Here is a 21,970-nt window from a genome sequence, read left to right as displayed (position 1 = left end):
CTGTCCAAGCAGCCATGGAGTGGGAAGGGCAGGCTTGCTGAGAGAAACAGTGGCTCTCACCACACTGGCCAGGGCTGCCACAGATGCTGCCCATGAGGGCTGGCCCCAGGCCCTTGGGAAGGTGGGACACATGCTTCCGTGACCTGTGCCTGGAGCCCCTCTCTGTACCCTGCTATACAATTCTGCAGCCTCCCCTGGCTCAGAATTAGGAGGAAGCAAACGGTGGGCATCAGGGGCTCTGCCCAGGGCATGAACTGGGGAACTCAGGACATTCAAAATGGAGCAGCTGCCACCAGCACTTTCCACGGTGCCATTCCCCAAAACCAAGAGACATCAGAGAGGGCCAGACCCCCCAAGGTCTCCAAGGACAGAGATGGGTTACAGATTTCATGAGAGCTGCCCACAGCCTCTTGCCAGGGGAAGCAACTGGGGGTGAATGGATGGGGGAAGGAGTGGTAGCCTCAGTTATTTGACTCCCGTCTCCCAGAGGGAAGCGATCAGAGAGTCAGCTGGGGAGAAGTCCTCGAGCTCCTGAGAGGGGAAGGGAAGTCTGAGGGTGCGGTCTCCAGTCCTCATCTCTCAAGGCTTCCTTACCTTGAGGCCAGAGGGCAAGAGGTGGAGGTCAAGAAGCAAAGAATTCACACAAATGGCCTTTCCTGCTTCCCTCCAGCTCAGGGGGTGGGCATGCCAACTCATGCAGCAAGGTCTGGGGCTAAGAAGTCAGACCCCTGAATCCATAGGACTCTCAGAGCACTGTGCCCTCGTAACTCACCTGTGTCCGTGAGCACAAAACGAAGCTTGGCTTAGGGAGACACCCCCACTTAACCATGCAAAGCCAGAGCCCCAGCAGCCTGCCCGGGGTCCACATCTGCTCCTTCCTCCCTGCCCCAGGGTCCAGGCAGCACACACCCCAGCATCCTCCCCAAGGAGCAAAGTTGGTCTTGCCAATGACGTACCTGGGTTTCTGAGTTGGGTCCTTGGCTTCTCTCAAGCCAAACCAACTACTCTTGGCCTTTTCCTCCCCACTGGACGAGTGATGTGGGGAGGCCCCCAGGGTGGGACCCCCCTTTTCCCCCAAAGAGCTTCGGCGCCCCAACTCGCTCCGACTTAGGCCTTGGTGGTGGTGGTGGAAGAGGCCCATCCGGGGCTTGCGTTCCTCCTTCCGGGCTCCCTCCTTCTCTGCCACAGCCTCAGAGGAGGCTACTATGGGTGTGGCGACCTGGACTGGCTTGCCCTCTGGTAGCCGGGCCCCCTCCTCCTCTCCAGGGTGGCTGGCCCCAGGGGCCAGGACTTTAGCCCGAGCACTCGGCTCCTCCTGTCCAAGTACTGCCTCCGAGCTGCTGTTGCTACGACTGCCTCTGGGCCAGGAGTCATCTGTGGAACGAGGCCCCTCCTCAGACAACCGGGAAGAGACAGCTTGCAAGGAGCCTGAGGATGGGAGCGAGCCCGAGATGGAGCTGCGGTGCCGCACAGGGCCCTGGGGCTCCTCGTTGTAAATGTGGCTCCCATTGACGCAGAGTGAAGAGCGGGAGGCAGCATCCAGGTGGCCCTGAAGGTCCAGAAGGGCCCGAGGAGGAGCCACTCGCATCTGGCTGGCCTCATCGCTGTAGGTCCTCTTGTGGGTGAACAGCTTGGGGGACTGTGCAGAGTCCCTACCTGCAGGGGAAACACACCGAGTTAGCTCGCAGGAAGAGAGGCCCCATTTCCTGGCCCCAGGCCTTCACCACCACCCAAGGGGAAAGCCAGTACCCCCTCTCCCCAGGGCGGCACCCCCATTCTTGCTCACCCCCTTCAGTGGACAGCCAGCTGCTGCGGCTTGGTGAGCGGGTGAGGAGCTCGGCACCAGGCCCCTGGTAGGCCAGGCTCCCACTGGCTGAGGACAGGGTGCTGTCCGAGCCCAGCGAGGTATTGGACTGGGTCAGGGACGACTTGCGCAGCTTGTTGCGGAGGAAGAAGCCTTTGGCCTTGCCCATCTTGCCCAGACTGCCCAGGTCAGGATCCTCTATGGCGCTGCTTGGGAGGATGGCAGAGGCAGATTCCAGATCATACTTCTTCTTGCCCTTCATCTTGTCCTTGATCTTGCTGAAGGGGGACCTTGGCTTGTCCTTCATGGACAGGTCAAACATACTGGCGCTCAGGTTGTTGCGCGTGAACTGGATGGTGACTTCAATCTCGCCGCGTTCCTTCTCCTTCTTGCCTGGCTTGGAGTGCAGCTTGTACCACCTGTGAGAAGTGGGGAGCAGGCAGAACTCAGTCATGGGCCCAGGGAGCCTGGCTCCCGCCCAGTACCAGGTACTGCCCGGACCCCTCCTTGCTCTGAGAGCCACTGACAGCCTCTCCCCAAAGGCTCCTGCTCTGACCCATCGGCCTAGGCTTCCAGGCTTCAGACACAGCTGAGAAACTATCCAAAATGATTCCATGATGGAGAAAACCACATCCTGAGTGGGGAAGCTCCTCGGGTACCACCAGGTAGATACCACGCCATGCCCCCTCCCACCCCAGGACCTTCTCCTGGTGCTCAGAGACCTCTACTCTGTCCCATCTCCCCTACATCTGAAACTCTGAGGCCCAGAGGGGTGAGGCTGGGCCTGGGAGGGCCCTCCCACCTCCAGGCCCCAGCACAGACAGACCTACCCACATTTCTCCCTGTTGACATCATCTCCTCTGGCCAGTCCCAGCCAAAGCTCTACTCCCAGCCACCCGTGAGCCCAGGAAAGAACAGCTCACCCAGAGGCCCGGGGCCAGAAATACAGGAATGCTACTGCATACACTCACGTACATACACGCACACACACACACACCTCACTCACACACTGACTCACCCCAAGCCCTGTCGGGAATACCTCTACAAGATGGAGGAACAGACAAGAATGGCAGAAAGAGACCCAGGAAAGATGAAGAGCACTCACATCTGTTGAGCATCTATGGTGCGTTACAACCAGCGTGAGGGTTCTTACCTCACTCCCGCACACACCTCCCAAAAAGCGTATGAGGTTAGAGGCACTTCCCCATGGTGCAGATCAGGACGGTGAGGCTCAGTGGTAAAGGAACCCATCCATGGAGACTCAGAACCAGGCGTCCAGCCCTCCAAAGCTTAAGTTCTTCCTGGTGCACACCCACTGTGCCCAGAGACACACAGAGACAGCCCCCAACACACATGGCCACCGCACAGGGTGGCTGGGGCCCGCCCTACTGGGGAGAGATGTTCTTATGCAGGGGTTGGCAGTTTCTTAGAGAAATAAGCAAACTCCAACCATACAAGGAGCAATCACACTTCTTGGTACTTAGCCTACTGAAGTAAAAACTTATGTCCACAGAAAAACCTGCACACAAATGTTTATAGCAGCTTTGTTCATGACTGCCAAAACTCAGAAGCTGCCAAGGTATCCTCCAGTAGGTGAACAGATAAGCAAACTGTGGTACATCCAGACAATGGAATACTACTTAATGATAAAAAGAAATAGGCTATCAAGCCATGAACAGACATGGATGGATCTTACATACATAAGTGAAAGAAGACAATCTGAAAAGGCTTCATGCTTGCATGACAAAACTATTTGACATTCTCCAAAAGGCAAAACTATGGAGACAGTGAAAAGATCAGTGGTTGCCAGGGGATTGAAGGGAGGACAGAGGGATGAATAGGCAGAGCACAGGACTTTGCAGGAGAGAAAAACTATCCTGCATGCTACTGTAATGGTGGACATGTGTTGTTATACACCCACAGAATGCACAATACAACGAATGAACCCTAATGTAATGTAATGTATAGACTCTAGTTAGCAATGATGTATTGATATTGGCTTTCAAATACAACAAACATGCCACACTAATGCAAGATGTTAACAACAGAGGAAACGGCGGCGGGTGGTGGGTGGAGTAGATGGGAACTCTCTATACTTTCCACACATTTTTCTGTAAACCTAAAACTGCTCTGAAAAATAGAGTCTATTAACTAAAAAAAATAGAGAGCAAAGAACACAAAAAGGAAGAAACTATGAAAGAAATCATACAAGAATGTTTTTCTGAACTGAAGAACATGAATGCTAGAACAGTCCTACAAGTATGCAACACAATGAACTAAGACAGACACACACCAACAGATACGGCTATGAGGTTTAGAACACCAGGCATGAAAGGATTTGAACAGCACTGGAGTCTTCCCTTAGCAACACTGGGCACCACGTGAAGGAATGCCTTCACATTTCTAAAGGAAAAGTCTTCCAGTAGCCTGGAAGTCCAGACCCAGCCAATCGAGCATGAAGGTGGAATAAAGCCTGGTGGTAGTGGTCAGGCTGGTCACTAAAGGGCTCAAAGTCCCTTGGTGACTGCACAGCGCGCGCGCACACACACACACACACACACACACCCCTACCCAAGCCGCAGTCAGTGGTGCGGGGGCCACCTCCCACCTGAGCTCTGCCCCCCACAGCGCCAGCTCCCTGAGGTTCTGGTGGACACAGCGTGGGGAGCCTTTGCATGAAAAGTCCCTACACATCCAAAGATCCAGAATTAAGTCACTGCAAAAGCTTGGTGGTAGTTGTGGTAGTATTCTGATTATTTTTTAATGTTGACTTTTTTTTTTAAAAGGCTTCCTGGGGCACCTCCGACTCTTCTACATCCCTGTAGAAGAGCCCGTCATAACGAAACCCTGGTAAGCTATGGCCCGTCCCCTCCTTGGAGACCCACTCCGCGGCCTGAGCCTAGACTGTTGATTTTCCCTCCCAAATCTAAGAGACAATCCCCCGAGAAGGCCGGGTAGGGACAGACGGTGGCACGGGCAGGGTGGGCAGAGAAAATGCCCAAGAGGGTGCCTCTCTCATAAGGCACAGGCAGGGAGTGAGGGGAGGAGAGGCAAAGTGAGAGAGACAGACTGAAGGATGTGTGTGAGGGTGTCTGTGGGGCAGGAGAGGAAGTTTGACAGAAAAACCAGCCAGCAGCATCAACAGTCTCATACCTCTATGTTCTCAGCTCAGTGACCACCCTGGGCCTGACTACCTATTTAGAGGCCAAGCCCTAGTCGCGTTCCCTAAATCTGGGCTAGGCCCTATCTAGCACAGAAAGTCCTGGGAGGTAGGGCAAAAGAGAAGGGTATGGACTCCAGCCCCAAACCACCCGAGCCCTGAGTAACTAGGATCAGCAAGCACAGCCAGCCTTTGCTGGGGCAGACAGGTCAGGGGCCCTCGGCCCCAGCTGGTCACACTGCACAAACCACAGCGGTAATGCAATTACCTGGGGGGGCCGGGGCCAGGTGGTGAGACTGCAGGGAACTAGCACTTCCTACATTGTCTATTTTTGTCCTATTTGAATGTTTTATAAGGAGCATATATTACTGTGGTAATATGAAAAAGAGACAAGGGAAAGCTCTTGCTCCTACCTCATCTCAGCTTCCTGAGCCACAAAATGTGCCGCACTCCTCTGCCTCCCAGCCCTCAGAGGAAGGTGGGAGGCCAAGTTTCAGGTCCTCTGCCACAAGGACCTTTTGGGCCTCTCTCCCCTATAAGGTCACTTCCCCTTCTCCTGTTCTGCCCACCCCTCCCCCATAGGGAATTTGGGTTTCTCCCTGGACTTGTATTTCAAGGAAGCATGGAAGGAAAAAGAGAAAGTTTCCTTGAATATTTTTTAGGCTCTCCCATCCAGAGCACAGTGAAATGGAGAATGGCCAGGACCTACCTCTGGACCCCAGCTGCCATCACCCCTCTACTTCCCTTCCAGCCCCACCTCCCTCTGCAACCCAGCAAGGGCAGGACTGAATGGGATACTGCCCAGCACCTTGGGCACCCCGGGCACCCCAGGGACTCAACCAGAGCAGGCCTTCTCCCAGAAGTATGGCCTACGCGAGCTGAGATGGTCACATCCTCCCCGTCCCCAGAGCTGCTACTTCCCCCTGGCTGGACCAGACAGCCCCACAGACCTGCCGGGTACCATGGAGGTCCACTGGAGGACAGGAAACTATGAACACTGTCTGAGGAACCTGTGATGAAAACAAATGGACGCTTTCTCTTCACAGAGCCCCACAGGCAGCAGAGCAAATGGGCTCTGAGCACCTCATCCCTAGAGACTGAAGCTCCCACAAGGAATGCAACAACAGGGTCCTATGACCTAGTTCAAGTCCCACCTCCTCTAGGAAGCTCCCTCAGCTGCCACCATCCTGCTGGCCTGGCCCAGTCCCTCCTCTTTCTGACCAGGCATACACACTCTGACCAAACTCACTCTACAGCCAGATCTGGCAGCACTGTGCTCCAGGACCCCCTGGTGTTGTCATGTCCTGGGTGCCCAAGGTCTCCCCCACTGGACTGTGTTTCTTGTGGATATTGACTGAGTATCCCCTTGGGCACACAGCTCCAAAGTAAAGAAATCATGCATGCACAGTCTGGAGCTGTTACAACCCTGCAGGGCCCTCTCTCAGCTCTCATCTGGATGCACCTAACAGCACGCCATGGTGGTGAGTGCTGGGTTCCCCACTGACCAGGCCACCTCCCTCAGCCTCCACTTCCTTGACCCTCAGGTGGGGACAACCATCCTCTCGGGGCTGCTGGGAGGCTAAAGCATGCCAAGCCTGGTTGGTAAACAGCCAGTGCTTCCTGCTTATCCTCTCATTCTCTCCCACGACCATGAGCTCCTAGGACTCCCGCTCTTGAATCCCTGAAGCTGATCACTCTGCCTGGCCTTCAAGGGAACATGCCAGATCCTTAAACAAATATTCAACCTCAGCCGCACATGGTGGCTCACGAGTGCAATCCCAGCACTTTGGGAAGCCGAGGCAGGCAAATCACTAGAGGCCAGGAGTTCAAGACCAGCCTGGCCAACATGGCAAAACCCCATCTTTACTGAAAATACAATAATTAGCTGGGTGTGGTGGCGCACACCTGTAATCCCAGCTGCTCGGGAAGCTGAGGCACGAGAATCACTTGAACCTGGGAAGGGAGGTTGCAGTGAGCCAAGATTACACCACTGCACTCCAGCCTGGGCAACCGAGTGAGACTTTGTCTAAAAAAAAACAAACAAAAAACATTCCAACCTCAACTTCCCAAGGCTGGCTGTGCAAGAGACAGGCCCTGGTCTCCAGTTTTGGAGCTTCTGCTCCTGCTCCTTCCTCCCTACCCGACCAAGGTTTTTTCTCCTTCTCTGTGCCCTTCACTAGGCCTACCTGGCTGGGCCACCGGGCTTAGGAAATCCGAAGCCCAAGCTGAGGCCTGACCTTTCACTTTCATCCAGGGCAGAGACATGGCCAAAATCAATCAGGGTGTGACCAAGGCCCCAACATTCATCTAGACAATGGCTCAAAAGACAGCTCTCGTTTTCACAGCTCTACAGCTATAGCACCCAAACCTGCTATGCATCGGTGCAGGATTTATATATAGATATAAATCCACCCAAGACACCACCCAGACTTACTGAACTAGAAGGTCCCAGCCTGGTTATCTATATTTCTCAGTAGGTTTGGGGGCGGGGCTCCACAGGTGAGTGAATTCACCCAGATCCCATGTGGGAACCACAAGGATGGTCCCTGACGCTTTACATCACTTTAAGGTCAGCGGCCACCTGGGCTCTCCACCTTGGCTTGTCCTTAAGGACACTTAGTCAGCACCCAGGAGAAGCCTGTGTCTCTCCCCTGCCCGGTAAGGCTTGCCTTCCCAAGTCCCGAGTACACGCTGCTTCTGAGAGAACTGACCCTAGAAATACTCATCCCTCCCCCAGGAGGGGGTAAGTTACCAAAGGAACCCATGGGGGAGGAGCAGGCAGCATTAAGCACTTTCTAGAAATTAAGAGTGTTAAGATGAATTAGGCCTCCTAGTTCAGAAACCACTTGAGAAACAACACTCTCACCAAAACAGGAGGAAGGACAGTGATTCTGTCCCACCCAGTGCTCAAAGTCCGGGCTGCTGGCAGCACAGGTATCACCGTCCGGCACATCCTTCACTGCAGGAACTAAGCTGATTCACCTGCAAAGCACCCACCTTGACTCCATCTCTCTGTCAGGGGCACCATCTGGGGCACTTAAACTCTCCAAGTCCCACGCAGCACATGCTCAGGACACAAGGGTTTTGATGAAGATGATGATTATCTGGGACTTGTCCCAGGTGCCTCTGCAGCCAGGACATAATGGGCACAATAAGGAAAGGCACAGTAAGAGAAAATTCCTTGCACTGAAGAGGCACACGCAGCTACTGATGCTGCTCTTCAGAAGACACACATCAGTGCTTCTCAAACTGCAAAGTGCAAAAAAATCACTGGATCTTGTTAAAATGTATATTCTGATACCCAAAGTGTAGGTGGGCCTGAGAGAGCTCCCAGCTACCCATGCTGCTGCTGGCCCAGAGGCCACACCTGAGCAGAGGGCTGCACACAAGGGGGCTACAGAACGGCCAGACCTGACCCTGCTGAGGGCTCACTGTGTGCCGGGCTCTGCAGCTCTTTTACTATCCACACAACCAGCCCAGGAGATGGGAGGCCCATTTTACAGATGAGGAAACTAAGTTGTGGAGACAGTTTGTAACGTGCCCAGGTCCACACAGCTAGTAAGTAATGGAGCTGGAACTTGAACATGAAAATGCCAGACTCCAAGCCCATGACCTTAACCTTCAAGGTTTAGCAACTTTCAGAAAAGCTGAAAGAATATACTCCTGCCCTGGGTACCCTGAGAAGACAGAGGCTGTAAAAGGCCTGGCTACACATCACAGACCCTGAAGACCAGACCCCCTTTCAAAAGGTTGGCACAATCCCAGAGCACAGTGCCCTGAGATACCACTGAGGGGACCTCAGGGTTTTGTCCTGTCCTCAGCCCCTCAAAACCTTGTCTGAGAGCAGCCCAGCCTCCCCCAGCAGCCATCAGGGTCCAGAATTCCTGAGAGGCTGGGACCACAAGGAAGCTCTTGCAGGGCCCCCTGCTCAGCTAGAACACCTCTCCCAGGCTCTCTCTGCCTGACAAAGTTCACCAGGCCCCGTGTGGACTTGGGACTTGGCCCTCAGCCTCCCCCCCACCCACCACCGAAGCAGAGGACAAAGTGGATGGAAGGGGTGGAGAGGAGCAAGTCTGCTCACCTGTCATCAAGATTACAGCCCTAGTTACTCCTGCTGGTGGGGTCCCCAGGCCCTCATAACGAGCTCTCCACCTAGTTCTCAGAAAATGCAGCTGGGCTAACCAATGCCATCCAGCATAACTGGGGAGGCCCTGCACTCAGGGGAGAGCCGACCTGGGCAACTGTCACACATACCCATGCAAGTGCCAGGGAACTCCAGTCAGAGACAGATAGGGGCATGGGGGCTGTGGGTAGCTGCAGCAGCAGGCCTGGACAATCTAACTCACCCCCAACTCTTAGCAGTCTAAAATTCAGACCCAAATAACAATGCCCTTTTCTGACCCCCCACCCATCATTTATTACAGACTCCAAACCTAGAAATCAGATTTGTCTCCTTTTTTCTTTTTTTCCCTCACTCCCTACATTTAAACTTTGAACTCTGTGAACTCTACGTGCAATTATCTCCAGAACTCACTCTCTCACCACTGTCACCCCATAGTCCCATCCACTAGCACCTCCCTGATGGACATTAGAACTCCCTGGTTGGCCGGGCGTGGTGGCTCAAGCCTATAATCCCAGCACTTTGGGAGGCCGAGGCAGGTAGATCACGAGGTCAGTTGATTGAGACCATCCTGGCTAACATGGTGAAACCCCATCTCTACTAAAAATAGCCGGGCATGGTGGTAGGCACCTGTAGTCCCAGCTACTTGGGAGGCTGAGGCAGGAGAATGGCATGAACCTGGGAGGCGGAGCTTGCACGCCACTGCACTCCAGCCCGGGCCACAGAGCAAGACTCCTTCTCAAAAAAAAAAAGAACTCCCTGTTTACCTGACGTCCATGTTCCACCCAGCAAAGATACGCAGTCGGAGCTCATCACGCCCCGCTCTCCCTCACTCAGCACCTTTTGGGGCTCAGCTCCTACGACTCTCTGCATCTCTTATTGCACTCGGGCCACACTGATCCTTCTGGTGTCCCTGAACCCATCAGGTGTATTCCCACCTCAAGGCCACTCCACGTGCTGCTCCCTCTGCCCAGGACGCAGGCCAGACCTTCCGGCCACGGTTCACTCACTCACTCGAGTCAGGGCTCTGTTCATCCGAGCCTCCTCAGTCTTCCCCGAGTACCCCAACTGCAACCACCCCTCACCCTCTTTATGTTTTTTATTTTCATTTTTATTTTTTGAAATGGGGTTTCGCTCTTGTTGCCCAGGCTGGAGTGCAATGGCTTGATCTCAGCTCATTGCAACCTCCGCATCCCGGGTTCAAGCGATTCTCCAGCCTCAGTCTCCTGAGTAGCTGGGATTACAGGCATGTGGGCCACCCTGCCCAGCTAATTTTGTATTTTTAGTAGAGACAGGGTTTCTCCATGTTGGTAACGCTGGTCTTGAACTCACGACCTCAGGTGATCCACCCGCCTTGGCCTCCCAAAGTGCTGAGATTACAGGCGTGAGCCACCACACCCAGTCCCCCTCACCCTCTTTCATCATCATACTGACCACAAGCTGGTACTGTGTGTGTGTGCGCACACATGTCCCCACGTGCACATCAACGTGACAAAATGCTGCACATGTTCAAGGCTTGTTAGCATCTGTCTTCCCTCACTCAACAGTCAAGTGTATTATTCTGCTCATCTCTGTACCCCCAGCACTTAACAGTGGACACTCAAATATTTGCTCAATGAGCCAACAAATTATTCTGTGACTAATGTGGGCCCCCTTCACAACTGCTCTATGGTTTTCTATTGCTACAAACCCAAGGGTCTTACTTGTGAGAGCTGGAGCTCCCAAAGAGCAAAGAGTGTCCCCACCCCAACCCCCAAACAGGAGCCTCCGGAGGGCAGGAGCCAGAGATGTCAGGCTTAAAGGGAGGTTTCCAAAATGAGACCTTCTTTAACTGTGAGACACTTCCTCAGCCCCCAACTGAACTAAGAATCTCACTAACTTCCCTGGGAGAGAAGATGCCCAACCAGATGTGGGAAGCGTCCAGCTTTGTGAACAGAAGAGTCACTGCTGACCCAACTCCAGCCCATCTCTTGGCCCTCAAGGTCCACTAATCTTATCCCTATTACCAACTACAATCACTCAGTTAGCACCTACTGTGTGCTGACACAATACTAAGCACTGAACACATGGAATTACATCTTACTCAATCCTCTTAACAACCCTGTGAGGTTGATTTGGGAGGCAGACTCTGGGAGTGGCTAAGAGCATGGACTTTGGCGTCAGGCTGCCTGGGTTAAGCCCCAGCCCCACCACGTGCTGGCTGTGTGACCTCATCTCTATGCCTCCATTTCCTAGGCTGTCTATAAAATGGTGATAGCAGCTTACCCTCTCCTCACAAGACAACAGGCTGAATAACCCAACCCAAAAATCTGAAATCTGAAATGCTCCAAAACTTCCTGAGCACCAATATGATGCTCAAAAGAAATGGTCACTGGAGCATTTTGCATTTTTATATTGATGCTCAACTGGCCAGATAATACAAATATTCCAAAATCCAAACTCCAAAACACTTCTGTCCCAAGCTTTTGGAATAAAGACCTTCAACTTGCATGAGGATTCAATGGTCTATGCGTGGAGCATTCAGAACAGGGCCCGGTACACGGGAAACGCACATGAGCATCGGCGCTCACATTCAGCAAGTGTGAGCACTGAGGTAAGGAGACGTGCACTGGGTCCAGTAACACAGTAAGCAGGAGAGCCAAAACTGGAACGCAGGCTCCTTGCCTCCAGAGCCCCCGACCTTGACCACTATACTATGCTGCCCCCCTCTGCAAATACAACACACACTCACCCCCTATGCCCAGAAATCCCTATGTCTCTGCCCAACCAAGGAATCCAAAGGAAAGTTACCCCCCTATTTCTCTAGAGCAGGGGGTATGTGTCAGATGGGAGGAAAAATCACACATTTATTTCCCCCAATCTCTAACAAAATTTAGCACGTCTTCCCACTATGAATTTTTGCAACAGTAGTAGTATAGAAGCAGTACCTGTACGCTTGTCACCAAGAGAAACCGGATTATTTTCCTATCACATTTCTGCAGTTACAGATGTCACAAATATTTATACTCATCACTACTTTGAATTGTAAAGTCATTAGACCTCCTGTGTAATAAAGCACTTATGTTTCTTTAATAAGTGCTTTTTCTTTTTCTTTTTTTTTTTTTTTTCTTTTGAGACAGAGATTTGCTCTTGTTGTCCAGGCTGGCATGCAATGGCACAGCCTCGGCTCACTGAAACCTCCGCCTCCTGTGCTCAAGCGATTCTCCTGTCTCAGCCTCCCAAGTAGCTGGGCTTACCGGCACCCACCACCACACGCAGCTAATTTTTGTATTTTTAGTAGAGACGTGGTTTCATCATGTTGGCCAGGCTGGTCTCAAACTCCTGACCTCAGGTGATCCACCCACCTCAGCCTCCCAAAGTGTTGGCTTTTTTTTTTTTTTTTTTGAGACGGAGTCTCGCTCTGCCGCCCAGGCTGGAGTGCAATGGCCGGATCTCAGCTCACTGCAAGCTCCGCCTCCCGGGTTCACGCCATTCTCCTGCCTCAGCCTTCCGAGTAGCTGGGACTACAGGCGCCCGCCACCGCGGGCAGTTTTTTTTTTTTTTGTATTTTTTAGTAGAGACGGGGTTTCACCGTGTTAGCCAGGATGGTCTCGATCTCCTGACCTCGTGATCCGCCCGTCTCGGCCTCCCTAAGTGCTGGGATTACAGGCTTGAGCCACCGCGCCCGGCCTTTTTTTTTTTTTTTTTTTTTTTTTGAGATGGAGTCTGGCTCTGTCACCCAGGCTGGAGTGCAGTGGCGCGATCTCGGCTCACTGCAAGCTCCGCCTCCCGGGTTCACGCCATTCTCCTGCCTCAGCCTCTTGAGTAGCTGGGACTACAGGCGCCTGCCACCACGCCCAGCTAATTTTTTGTATTTTTAGTAGAGACAGGGTTTCACTGTGTTAGCCAGGACGGTCTTGATCTCCCGACCTCGTGATCCACCTGCCTTGGCCTCCCAAAATGCTGGGATTACGGGCGTGAGCCACCGCGCCTGGCAGTGCTGGCTTTTATATTGAGAACTATACTTCAACACCATTGGTGTACTTTGCAATGCTGTATATTTAAAGACCTTATTCTGAGGAGTCCATGCACCAAAAGGGCTGAGAAAACCTGCTTTAGAGTGAGGAGGGAGCAAACTCAGCAGAAGGCTAGGTCCTCCCCTCCCTGCCCACTGCATGGGACCCAGGCTGAGAGCTCAAAGCAGAGGATGGGTGCTGCTCCCATTTCCCACCCAGCTAAGGGAACAGGGGGCCTGGTGAAGGGCAAGAAGCTGGCTGAAGGCCCTCAGATTCCCCAGCGTCACGCCACAGTGCTCAGGCTGACCCTCAAACCCTTGCATGCTGATGAAGGTGACTCCAGAGAAACAAAAACAGCCACATGCACCTGCTAGCTGGGAGCAGGCTACTCTGGAGCTTGTTTTGATCATGCCCCCAACATCACAGTCCCCAATTTCCCTGGGCTGGTCCCCACCTGAGCCTCACCTGCTATGGCTACAACCCACCAAGTCTGTAGCTTCCTCCTTCTGGCTGCAGCCACTGCCCCAACCTCTTCCAAAGACAGGCCTCTTCCAAAGACTGACACCATAAAAATGCACAAATGAAGCACACAGGAAGGCTCAAGGGGAGGGATTTGACCTCGGGGGGAGGAGGGTGCAGGACGTGGCATTTATATTGGGCCCTTAACAATGGGTGGGAAAGAGGCGAGGAGGGGGTAGGGAGACATTCCAGGTGCGAGGGACAGAACATGCAGACTGCAGATGTGCAGGCAGGAGAAGATTGCCCCTAATGTCACACTAAGGAGCCATAATTGTATTCTGGGCCTTGAAATGCACGACAGGGTACAACACAAGGACAGGACTGACACTAGGCTGCAGGAAGAGGGAGGGACGGCAGAGAGGTGAGGCAGGGGACCAGCAAGGGACAGTCACAGCCCAGGGTAGCTCCCATGGCCAGGCTGACCTGAGCAACTCCTAATGCCTTAGCAGTTATTTCTCACCATTAATTAAAAACTGGCACTCTGGTTTATAAAAAGGCAGCAGCAGCTAAGGTAATAGTCCAGAGCAGAGGTTAAAAAAAATTTTTTTTAAGCCTGAACTGGGACAGGAACAATGGGGGAGGCAGGAGAGCCAGAGGGCCCCTTGGGAGCACCCCTTTTTCGCCCCCTGCAGCAGCACTATGGCGGAGCCACTCCACTTTGATCTCTCACTACTGTTGACAGCAGGGACAGTTATTTACCTTTTATCCCTAACCACCTGAGAAGGGGCCCGAGATGCAGAACATCTTCTAACACCTGACGGGTAAATGACATGGAATTGGCAGGGCTCGGCTTTTGTCTCAGAAACAAGTTGGAAAAACAATGATTTTAAGGGCATTGTGTGAGAACCCCAGCGGATTGGAAGACGGGAGACCTAGGTTCTAGTCCTGGCTCTGCCTTACTAAGTGGCTTGAAGCAGCCATTTCACCTCTGTAAAATGAGGGTGATAAAATCAGGCAGTTAAAAGACAAGGTAAAGTGAAACTAGAACTATTATATTCAGAGTTTGGTGAGACAGTCGGAAAACCCTTTTTCCCAGAGCCTCCTCCACCCTGATGCCTGCTCTCCTCTCCAAGTGCCCCCCCCAGCAGCCTGCCTCACACACCAGCACACAGGAGCTGTGTGGGCGTCAAGCCAACCCCTGCTGTCTCCCCGCATCCACCGCCTACCCCACCTTTTGATTTGGTATCTACAGTAAAACTGCAAGCCAGACATAATTGCAGGACAGGATACAGCCTCTTATCAGGCCAGAAGATGATTCTTATCACCTGGCCTGGCACCATGCCTGGCACCAGCAACCTTTGGAGGGAGCCCAGGTCCTCATTCATGAGTTCCCCCTGCCTCTGTGGGGACAGACAGCTCACTCAGCCCTCCTCAGATCCCAGCCAGGTCCAGCCTCCCTCCCTCCTGGGCACAAGCACTTCGTCTAATCCTCATCCTAATACTGTAGGCTCCAAAGGTCTGTCATTGTCAGCTCACCCAGCACAAGGAAAAGCTGCAAAAATGGCTGGAGACAAGTCAAACCACAGAGAGCAACAGAAAAGATGTAGGGTTGACAGCACAGTGTAGAGCATCAGGTTTAGACATCAGAAGTCTGGCTGAGTCGTGTGACCTTGGACAGGTCATTCCACCTCCTGAGACCCCAGTCTCCATATTCGCAAAAATAGTGGTCCCCTGGCCGGGCGTGGTGGCTCAAACCTGTAATCCCAGCACTTTGGGAGGCCGAGGCGGGCAGATCACGAGGTCAGGAGATCGAGACCATTCTGGCTAACACGGTGAAACCCCGTCTCTGCTAAAAAAAAATACAAAAAACTAGCCGAGCGAGGTGGCGGGCGCCTGTAGTCCCAGCTACTCCGGAGGCTGAGGCAGGAGAATGGCGTAAACCCAGGAGGCGGAGCTTGCAGTGAGCTAAGATCTGGCCACTGCACTCCAGCCTGGGCGACAGAGCGAGACTCCATCTCAAAAAAAAAAAAAAAAATTGGTGGTCCCCCTGTCTGCCCTCAGGGAAGAATAAAATGAGGTGACACTGGGAAGGCACCCTTAAAAGTAGGCCAAACCACACAGAAAGATGTAGGTTTATTGTCTATCAAAGGCCTTTTACAGGCCATCATCGGCCCCACATAACTGAGGTGGCCCAGGACCAAAAAGCAACAACCCTGCCCAGAAGGAAGGACAGAACCCGCAAGATGACCTCTCTCGGGGGATCTCTGACAGGTGGAAAAATAAAGAAGAAATTCCACTTAACCCATCCCCTTCGCCAGTGTGCTCCTAACTCCATATTCACCCTGAGCAGGAGACTCAGGTTGAGGAAAACAAAACCAAGTGGCGATGGTCCCCTCTGCCAAGGTCTCAGTTCAGACCCCACAACAGGGGGAGACAAACAATAACTCCCCTGCCAGGCTTATGGGAAGTACAGAACTGTGTGGTGAGAACGTTGCATTTGGGAAAACAAAAATGGGGGAGGGAAGAAAATACACAACACATTTGCCTCTAAATGCAGAAAATACCTTTGGAAGGTTACACAAGAACTGGTAATGTTAGATGTCTCTGAAGAGAGTAGCTAGGTGACTCAAGGTGGGGCAAGGGAAATTTTTTTCATTACGTGCCCTTCTGTACCTTTAGAATTTGGACCAGGTGAACTACTCAAAAGTAAATGGGGGCCGGGTGCGGTGGCTCACGCCTGTAATCCCCGCACTTTGGGAGGCTGAGGTGGGCAGATCACTTAAGGTCAGGAGTTCGAGACCAGCCTGGCCAACATGGTGAAACCCTAACTCTACTAAAAATACAAAAATTAGCTAGGTGTGGTAGCATGCACCTGTAGTCCCAGCTACTCGGTAGGCTGAGGCAGGAGAGTCACTTGAACCTGGGAGGCGGAGGCTGCAGTGAGCCAAGATCACACCACTGCACTCCAGCCTGGTCAACACAGCAAGACTCTGTCTCAAAAAAAAAAAAAAAAGAAGTAAATAGGAAGTAAAGAAAGTCAGGCTGTTTTGCTGAGAGCAGCACACAGGAAACTAAGCTTGGCTCCCCTCACTCCCTCTCCTGGCCCAGTCCCACCACACTCACAGTTTCCCTGCCTCCAACTCACCCTGCCTCTAATCAGATCTCACCTGTTATTCAAGGCCTTGCCTCTCCCAAGAAGCCCACCCTGATCACTCCAACTGGTGAGCTCCCCCTTCTCCTGATCCCCTCATTCTCTCACACTTTTTACATGCTGCTTTGTAGAGGAACTGTCCTTGCTGCGTTAGGCTTGTCTCAAACATATTTTAGCCCTTCTAGAGAAAGGGCTATCCACTTTATTTCCCTGGTTTCCCCCACAGCACTGACCTAGGCACAGTGGTTACAATGGTTGTTCAGTAATTGCTTCCTGGACGTTGTGAAACAGAAGGGAAAAAATAGCAAATGACTGTATTGCTGCAGGAGGAAGAACAGGATGGCTCGGAGTGTTCTGTCACAGTAAAACCAGCATGTGACGTCTTGGGAAGGATTACAGAGTCTGGTATGTGCTGATGCCCCCAAGCCCTGCTTGAAAGGAGCAAATCTCCCAGGGGTGGAAAGTGCCCCGGTGGAAAGTGAGGCTGACCTTCTCAAGCCTCACTCCACTCCCTTTTTTTTTTCTTTTTTTGAGATAGGATCTTGCTCTGTCACCCAGGCTGGAGTGCAGTGGGGCAATCATTGCTAATTGCAGCCTTGAACTCCCGGGCTCAAGTGATCCTCCCACCTCAGCCTCCTGAGTAGCTGGGACTACTAGCGCACCACCATGCCCAGCTAATTTTTTGTATTTTTTTTACAAATGGAGTCTTGTTATGTTGCCTAGGTTGCTCTTGAACTCTTGGCCTTCAATGATCCTCCTGACTCGGTCTCCCAAAGTGCTGGGATTATAGGCATGAGCCACCACACCCAGCCCTCACTCCACTCCTGAGAGTTATCTGGTGGCAGTGACTCCCTCCCAAAGTAAGAGACAACACCCCCCAGCCTCTGAGACGGACACAAGGCTAGAGCTACAGACCAAATGTGCTTATCCCAATAAACCAAGGACTCACCCAGGAGAAGCAGGTCATGCTTACAAAGCACTAGATTAACCCCCGAGATCCATGTCAAGGAGGAGAGAGGAAGCCTTAGCAGGCAGCAGCTGAGCACCTGGCCCTGTGCAGAGCAGGGTCATGGGAGACATGGGGGAAGACTGAAGTGAGCAGTGTGGTGTGGTGGCCAAGGGCACAGACTCGGAAGCCAGACTGCCTGGGTTCACATCCTGATTTTGTGCCATGTGCTGTGGTCAAGTCCAGTGACTCATGCCTATAATCTCAGCACTTTGGGAAGCTGAGGCAAGAGGATCACTTGAGAGTTCATGGCTGCAGTGAGCTATGATGGCACCACTGCACTCCAGCCTGAGTGATGGAGCCAGATTCCCCCCAAAAAAGAAAGAAAAAGCAAAGTCACTTTACCTCTCCATGCCAAGGTTTCCTCAGCTGTTAAACAGTGCCTACACCTCAAGGGCTTGCCGTGGACAAACGGAAGTCCAGTCCTTAAGACAGTGCCAGCACCTAGACAGGCCTTCATCAGTGATGTACTAGACCAACCAGGCAATGAAAATAATGCACCAAAACAGGTGCACATGCTCCAGGTGTGGGGATTCAGAGAAGGCTGGGGAGGCAGATGGGTTCCATGATGGCCGACAGGTCTGGTGTGTGTCCGCTCCTCACAGAGGTGTGCCTTGACCACAGCCAGCACCAGTGGCTCTGTCTACTCCCAACATCTCCAGGGCTCCCTGTCTAGGCCCCAAAACATAGCACTTGCCTATAGGGCTTCCTCCAAATGGAGGGGGATGTCCGGGCCTCCCCTTCTCTGGAATCTCTCCCGTACCAGTGGCCCACTCTTGGCCTTTCAGGCCTCCAGAACTGCCTTTGGATTGGACTGCCCTTCCAGGTCAGCAGAGAAGCCCAATGCCCCATCTCACTAAAACCCGGCAGGCACTTCCACAGAAACCCTGGGGTACACACAGGGCTCCAAATGCCACCTCTTCTTTATCCCAAATCCTACAGCTCTGTGGGCTGCCCAGGTCTAATGGAAACCACACAGGGCACACCCTCCACTAAGTGCTGGGTAGTTGAGAGTGTGCAGCTCTCCCTCTGCGAGTCTCGGTTTCCTGTCTGAGCTCTCTTCCAGCTCCCATGCTGGAGTCCCATGAGTAAGGGCTGTGCTCCCTTCCCCACTACCAGGTGAACTAAAGGTCAAGGTGGCCTGTGATACCCCCTCCCCGCCCTGCAGCTTCTTGGAGGTGCTGGCTGCCCCTGGGAGCCCCATTTTGGGAGGCCCTACTTACTGCTCCTGAGAGGCCGGGGCCCAGCTCCACACAGAGGCCTTGTGTGGCCAGCCAAGCCTTTCTCTGGCCACCATTGTTCCCAAGGTAGAAATAACCTCAGGCCAGCTCAGTAAGGGCACAGTGATCAGACTCTTCCCCGATGGGACTGCCAGGTGCACAGCAGACTCACGTGTGGACTCATTTTTATTACCTGGCCGTGGGGAAAAACAAAACTGCTTCATGACTACACCATTTTGCAAAGGAAGAAAAAGAGGACTGCTTCCCCTGGAGCAGAGCGACAACAGCTCCTGTTCTTATGTTCATCATCTGTCCCTGCGCAGGGTGGGAAGGGCAGGAGAACATCTGGACAAGGCCAGGCCAGTGGTTTAGACAAGAGCGTCACAGCACTGAGGTGGCAGCAGTGACAAGCGGGGCGGGCAGCTCCCAGCAGAGGAGGACAGCCCTCAAGGTCACTGGGATGTGGCTCTGCTGAGCTGTGCCTTGCAGTCAGCTGCCTACAAGGACAGGCAGGCGGGGCAGAGATGGGGCTGACCACAGGCCCCTTGAAACTCCCTGGTCCCAGCCAGGGCTCAGGGCCAGGGGCAGATGGGGAGGGCAGGGGAAGCTGCTGGGCCAGAGAGGAAGAGCTGCCCAGCCTGACTGAGGAGTCACACTTCCTACCCCGCCCCACACCCCCAGACGCTGCTGCTCAAGCAACCCCAAATAAAAACTACCCCATAACGGCCGGGCGCGGTGGCTCAAGCCTGTAATCCCAGCACTTTGGGAGGCCAAGGCGGGCGGATCACGAGGTCAGGAGATCGAGACCATCCTGGCTAACACGGTGAAACTCCGTCTCTACTAAAAATACAAAAAGAAACTAGCCGGGCGAGGTGGCGGCGCCTGTAGTCCCAGCTACTCGGGAGGCTGAGGCAGGAGAATGGCGGGAACCCGGGAGGCGGAGCTTGCAGTGAGCTGAGATCCGGCCACTGCACTCCAGCCTGGGCCACAGAGCGAGACTCCGTCTCAAAAAAAAAAAAAAAAAAAAAAAAAAAAAACTACCCCATAACTAAGGGCAGTGGAGCTTCTGCATACCAATGACTGGCTTCTGAGTGCAGCCACACCCTTCCCCTGCAGCCAGAGCAGACCTCCCCAGCAGCCCCACAGGCCTCCCATGCCAGCTCTGGGGCTGGGGCAGGAGCCAAGGCCAGGGGCTCAAGTGACCACGGCTGTTTTCCGAGGAGCAGAGTCACACCCAGAAGCCAATAGAGAGAAGGCTGGGGGGTCACACACCATCTGCCCACAACTGTCTGCCCAGGCTGTCTGTGGGTTACAGGATAGATGGAAGCCTTCAGAGACCATCCCAGCCTTAGGCCAACAGGATGCATGTCCCCTCAGGTGCCTCCCAGTGCCCCCAAACCCACCCACCTAAGGAGGTCTCAGAACACCATGACCAGCCAGGCAGAAGGCTCTCATCTCAGACCTACATCCTTCACAGCCTTAGGTCTCCGAGCTCCTTTGCCAAGTGGCACAGTCTAAGCAGGGCCTGAATGGAGCCTCTTGCAGGCCATGATTCATGGTCACAACAGTTCTAGTCTTTGTGATGAAAAAAGACAAACTGATCCCAACCCAAGTTCCCAAGAGGCCAGCCTCTAACCATTGATCCAACAGGATGATGATCCTGTCTGTCACACTCCAGGCCTTACCACAGGGACCATTTCACCCTTATCAGGATGAGGGAGAAGGTGGACAGGGGCTCCATATAACACAGTTGTGCTCTCTCCTCCTCCTCTCCTAAAACACACAAAGACCAGCATTCCAGGGCAAAGACCAGGTCTCCCCAAGCAAAATGGCCCTGTGGCAGATGCCCTGTCTTCTTACTCCAAAACCTTTGCTGCTGCTTCCTTCCTTCCCTCTTCTGATATATTCAGGTCCACTCCCTGAGGGTGTGATCCACACCAATTGCATAAAGGCCAGACAGGTCCAAATGACCCATCTGACCCCACAAGGAACACGGAGAACTAACTAACTACCACATCCCATCCCTGTCTTGGGAGTCAGGGAGGCAAACACAGGATACCCACTGGGGAGTGCTAAGAAGGATGTTGGGCCAGGCGTGGTGGCTCATGCCTGTAATCCCAGCACTTTGGGAGGCCACGGCAGGTGGGTCACCTGAGGTCAGGAGTTTGAGACCAGCCAGGCCAACATGGCGAAACCTGGTCTCTACTAAAAATATAAAAATTAGCCTGGTGTGCTGGCACACACCTGTAATCCCAGCTACTCAGGGGACTGAGGCAGGAGAATCACTTGAACCTGGGAGGCAGAGATTGCAAGTGAGCCAAGATTCCGCCACTGCACTCCAACTTGGGCAACAGAGTGAGACACTGTCTTAAAAAAAAAAAAAAAAAAAAAAAGGTAAAAACCAGAGAATAAATCACAGAGAAGCATCCAGGATTTCTAGACTCACAGGAACATGACGATCCATGGACAGTTCTACTGAGGGAGGGGAGATCATTAGTTTCCTTGTGTACTACCGTTCCATTTTGTTTTGAGAATATCCTCTTCAATTATTTGGAAGCCTCTGGTGAAATTCCTCATTTCAAAGACTGCCCCACTGATACAAGACCTTCGGAGGCTGCTAAAGCACCTACCACCCCAGCCACCACCATCACACAAAATAGGGCCCCAGAGTCACCACCACGCTAATATTGTGAGAGCTTCTATGTATCCAGAACTACATTAAGGCTTTTACAGATGGTGTCTTATCTAATCTGTACAACTCTATGATCATCATCATGACTTTTTTAGAAGTGAGGAAGTGGGATAAGTAACCTGCCTGCTGGTAAGTCACAGAACTGAGAATGAAACCCCAGTCTCCAGGTTTTTAAGCCCTGGGCCATCCTCCCTTCCCAACAGGGCAGGGGCAGCTCCAGACAGGGCTGCCAGGGAGGAGAGCTGCAGAGCTGCAGGGCTTATCTGAGCCTGGCTTCAGGACTGCAGAGGCCTTTCAAGCCCAGCCCTAGTTCTTGAGCCTCTAGCAGCAAATAGAATGCAGAGAGCTGCAAAGGGCCAGCTC

At 53.0% G+C, this 21,970-nt stretch overlaps 3 protein-coding genes across 5 annotated transcripts in view; 1 reads left to right on the top strand and 2 right to left on the bottom strand.

Moving 5' to 3' along the window:
- Positions 1 to 21,970, bottom strand: part of SFXN5 (sideroflexin 5) — a 616,301-nt gene that overhangs the window by 145,460 nt on the left and 448,871 nt on the right. The window lies entirely within an intron of this gene.
- Positions 1 to 21,970, top strand: part of LOC126934100 (translation initiation factor IF-2-like) — a 32,656-nt gene that overhangs the window by 6,775 nt on the left and 3,911 nt on the right. The window lies entirely within an intron of this gene.
- Positions 1 to 21,970, bottom strand: part of RAB11FIP5 (RAB11 family interacting protein 5) — a 38,957-nt gene that overhangs the window by 13,694 nt on the left and 3,293 nt on the right. For all 3 annotated transcript variants that reach the window (XM_050754371.1, XM_050754369.1, XM_050754370.1), the window contains exons 2-3: positions 1,787 to 2,223; positions 957 to 1,656 (exon numbers count right to left, since the gene is read on the bottom strand). In XM_050754371.1, the coding sequence (XP_050610328.1) occupies positions 957 to 1,656; positions 1,787 to 2,223 (1,137 nt within the window). The remainder of the gene's footprint in view (positions 1 to 956; positions 1,657 to 1,786; positions 2,224 to 21,970) is intronic.

This window comes from Macaca thibetana, chromosome 13 (genome assembly GCF_024542745.1).
Source record: "Macaca thibetana thibetana isolate TM-01 chromosome 13, ASM2454274v1, whole genome shotgun sequence".
NCBI classification, from domain to species: Eukaryota; Metazoa; Chordata; class Mammalia; order Primates; family Cercopithecidae; genus Macaca; species Macaca thibetana.
Note: the sequence above shows the minus strand (reverse complement) of the source record. Positions and strands in the feature narration are given on the sequence as shown.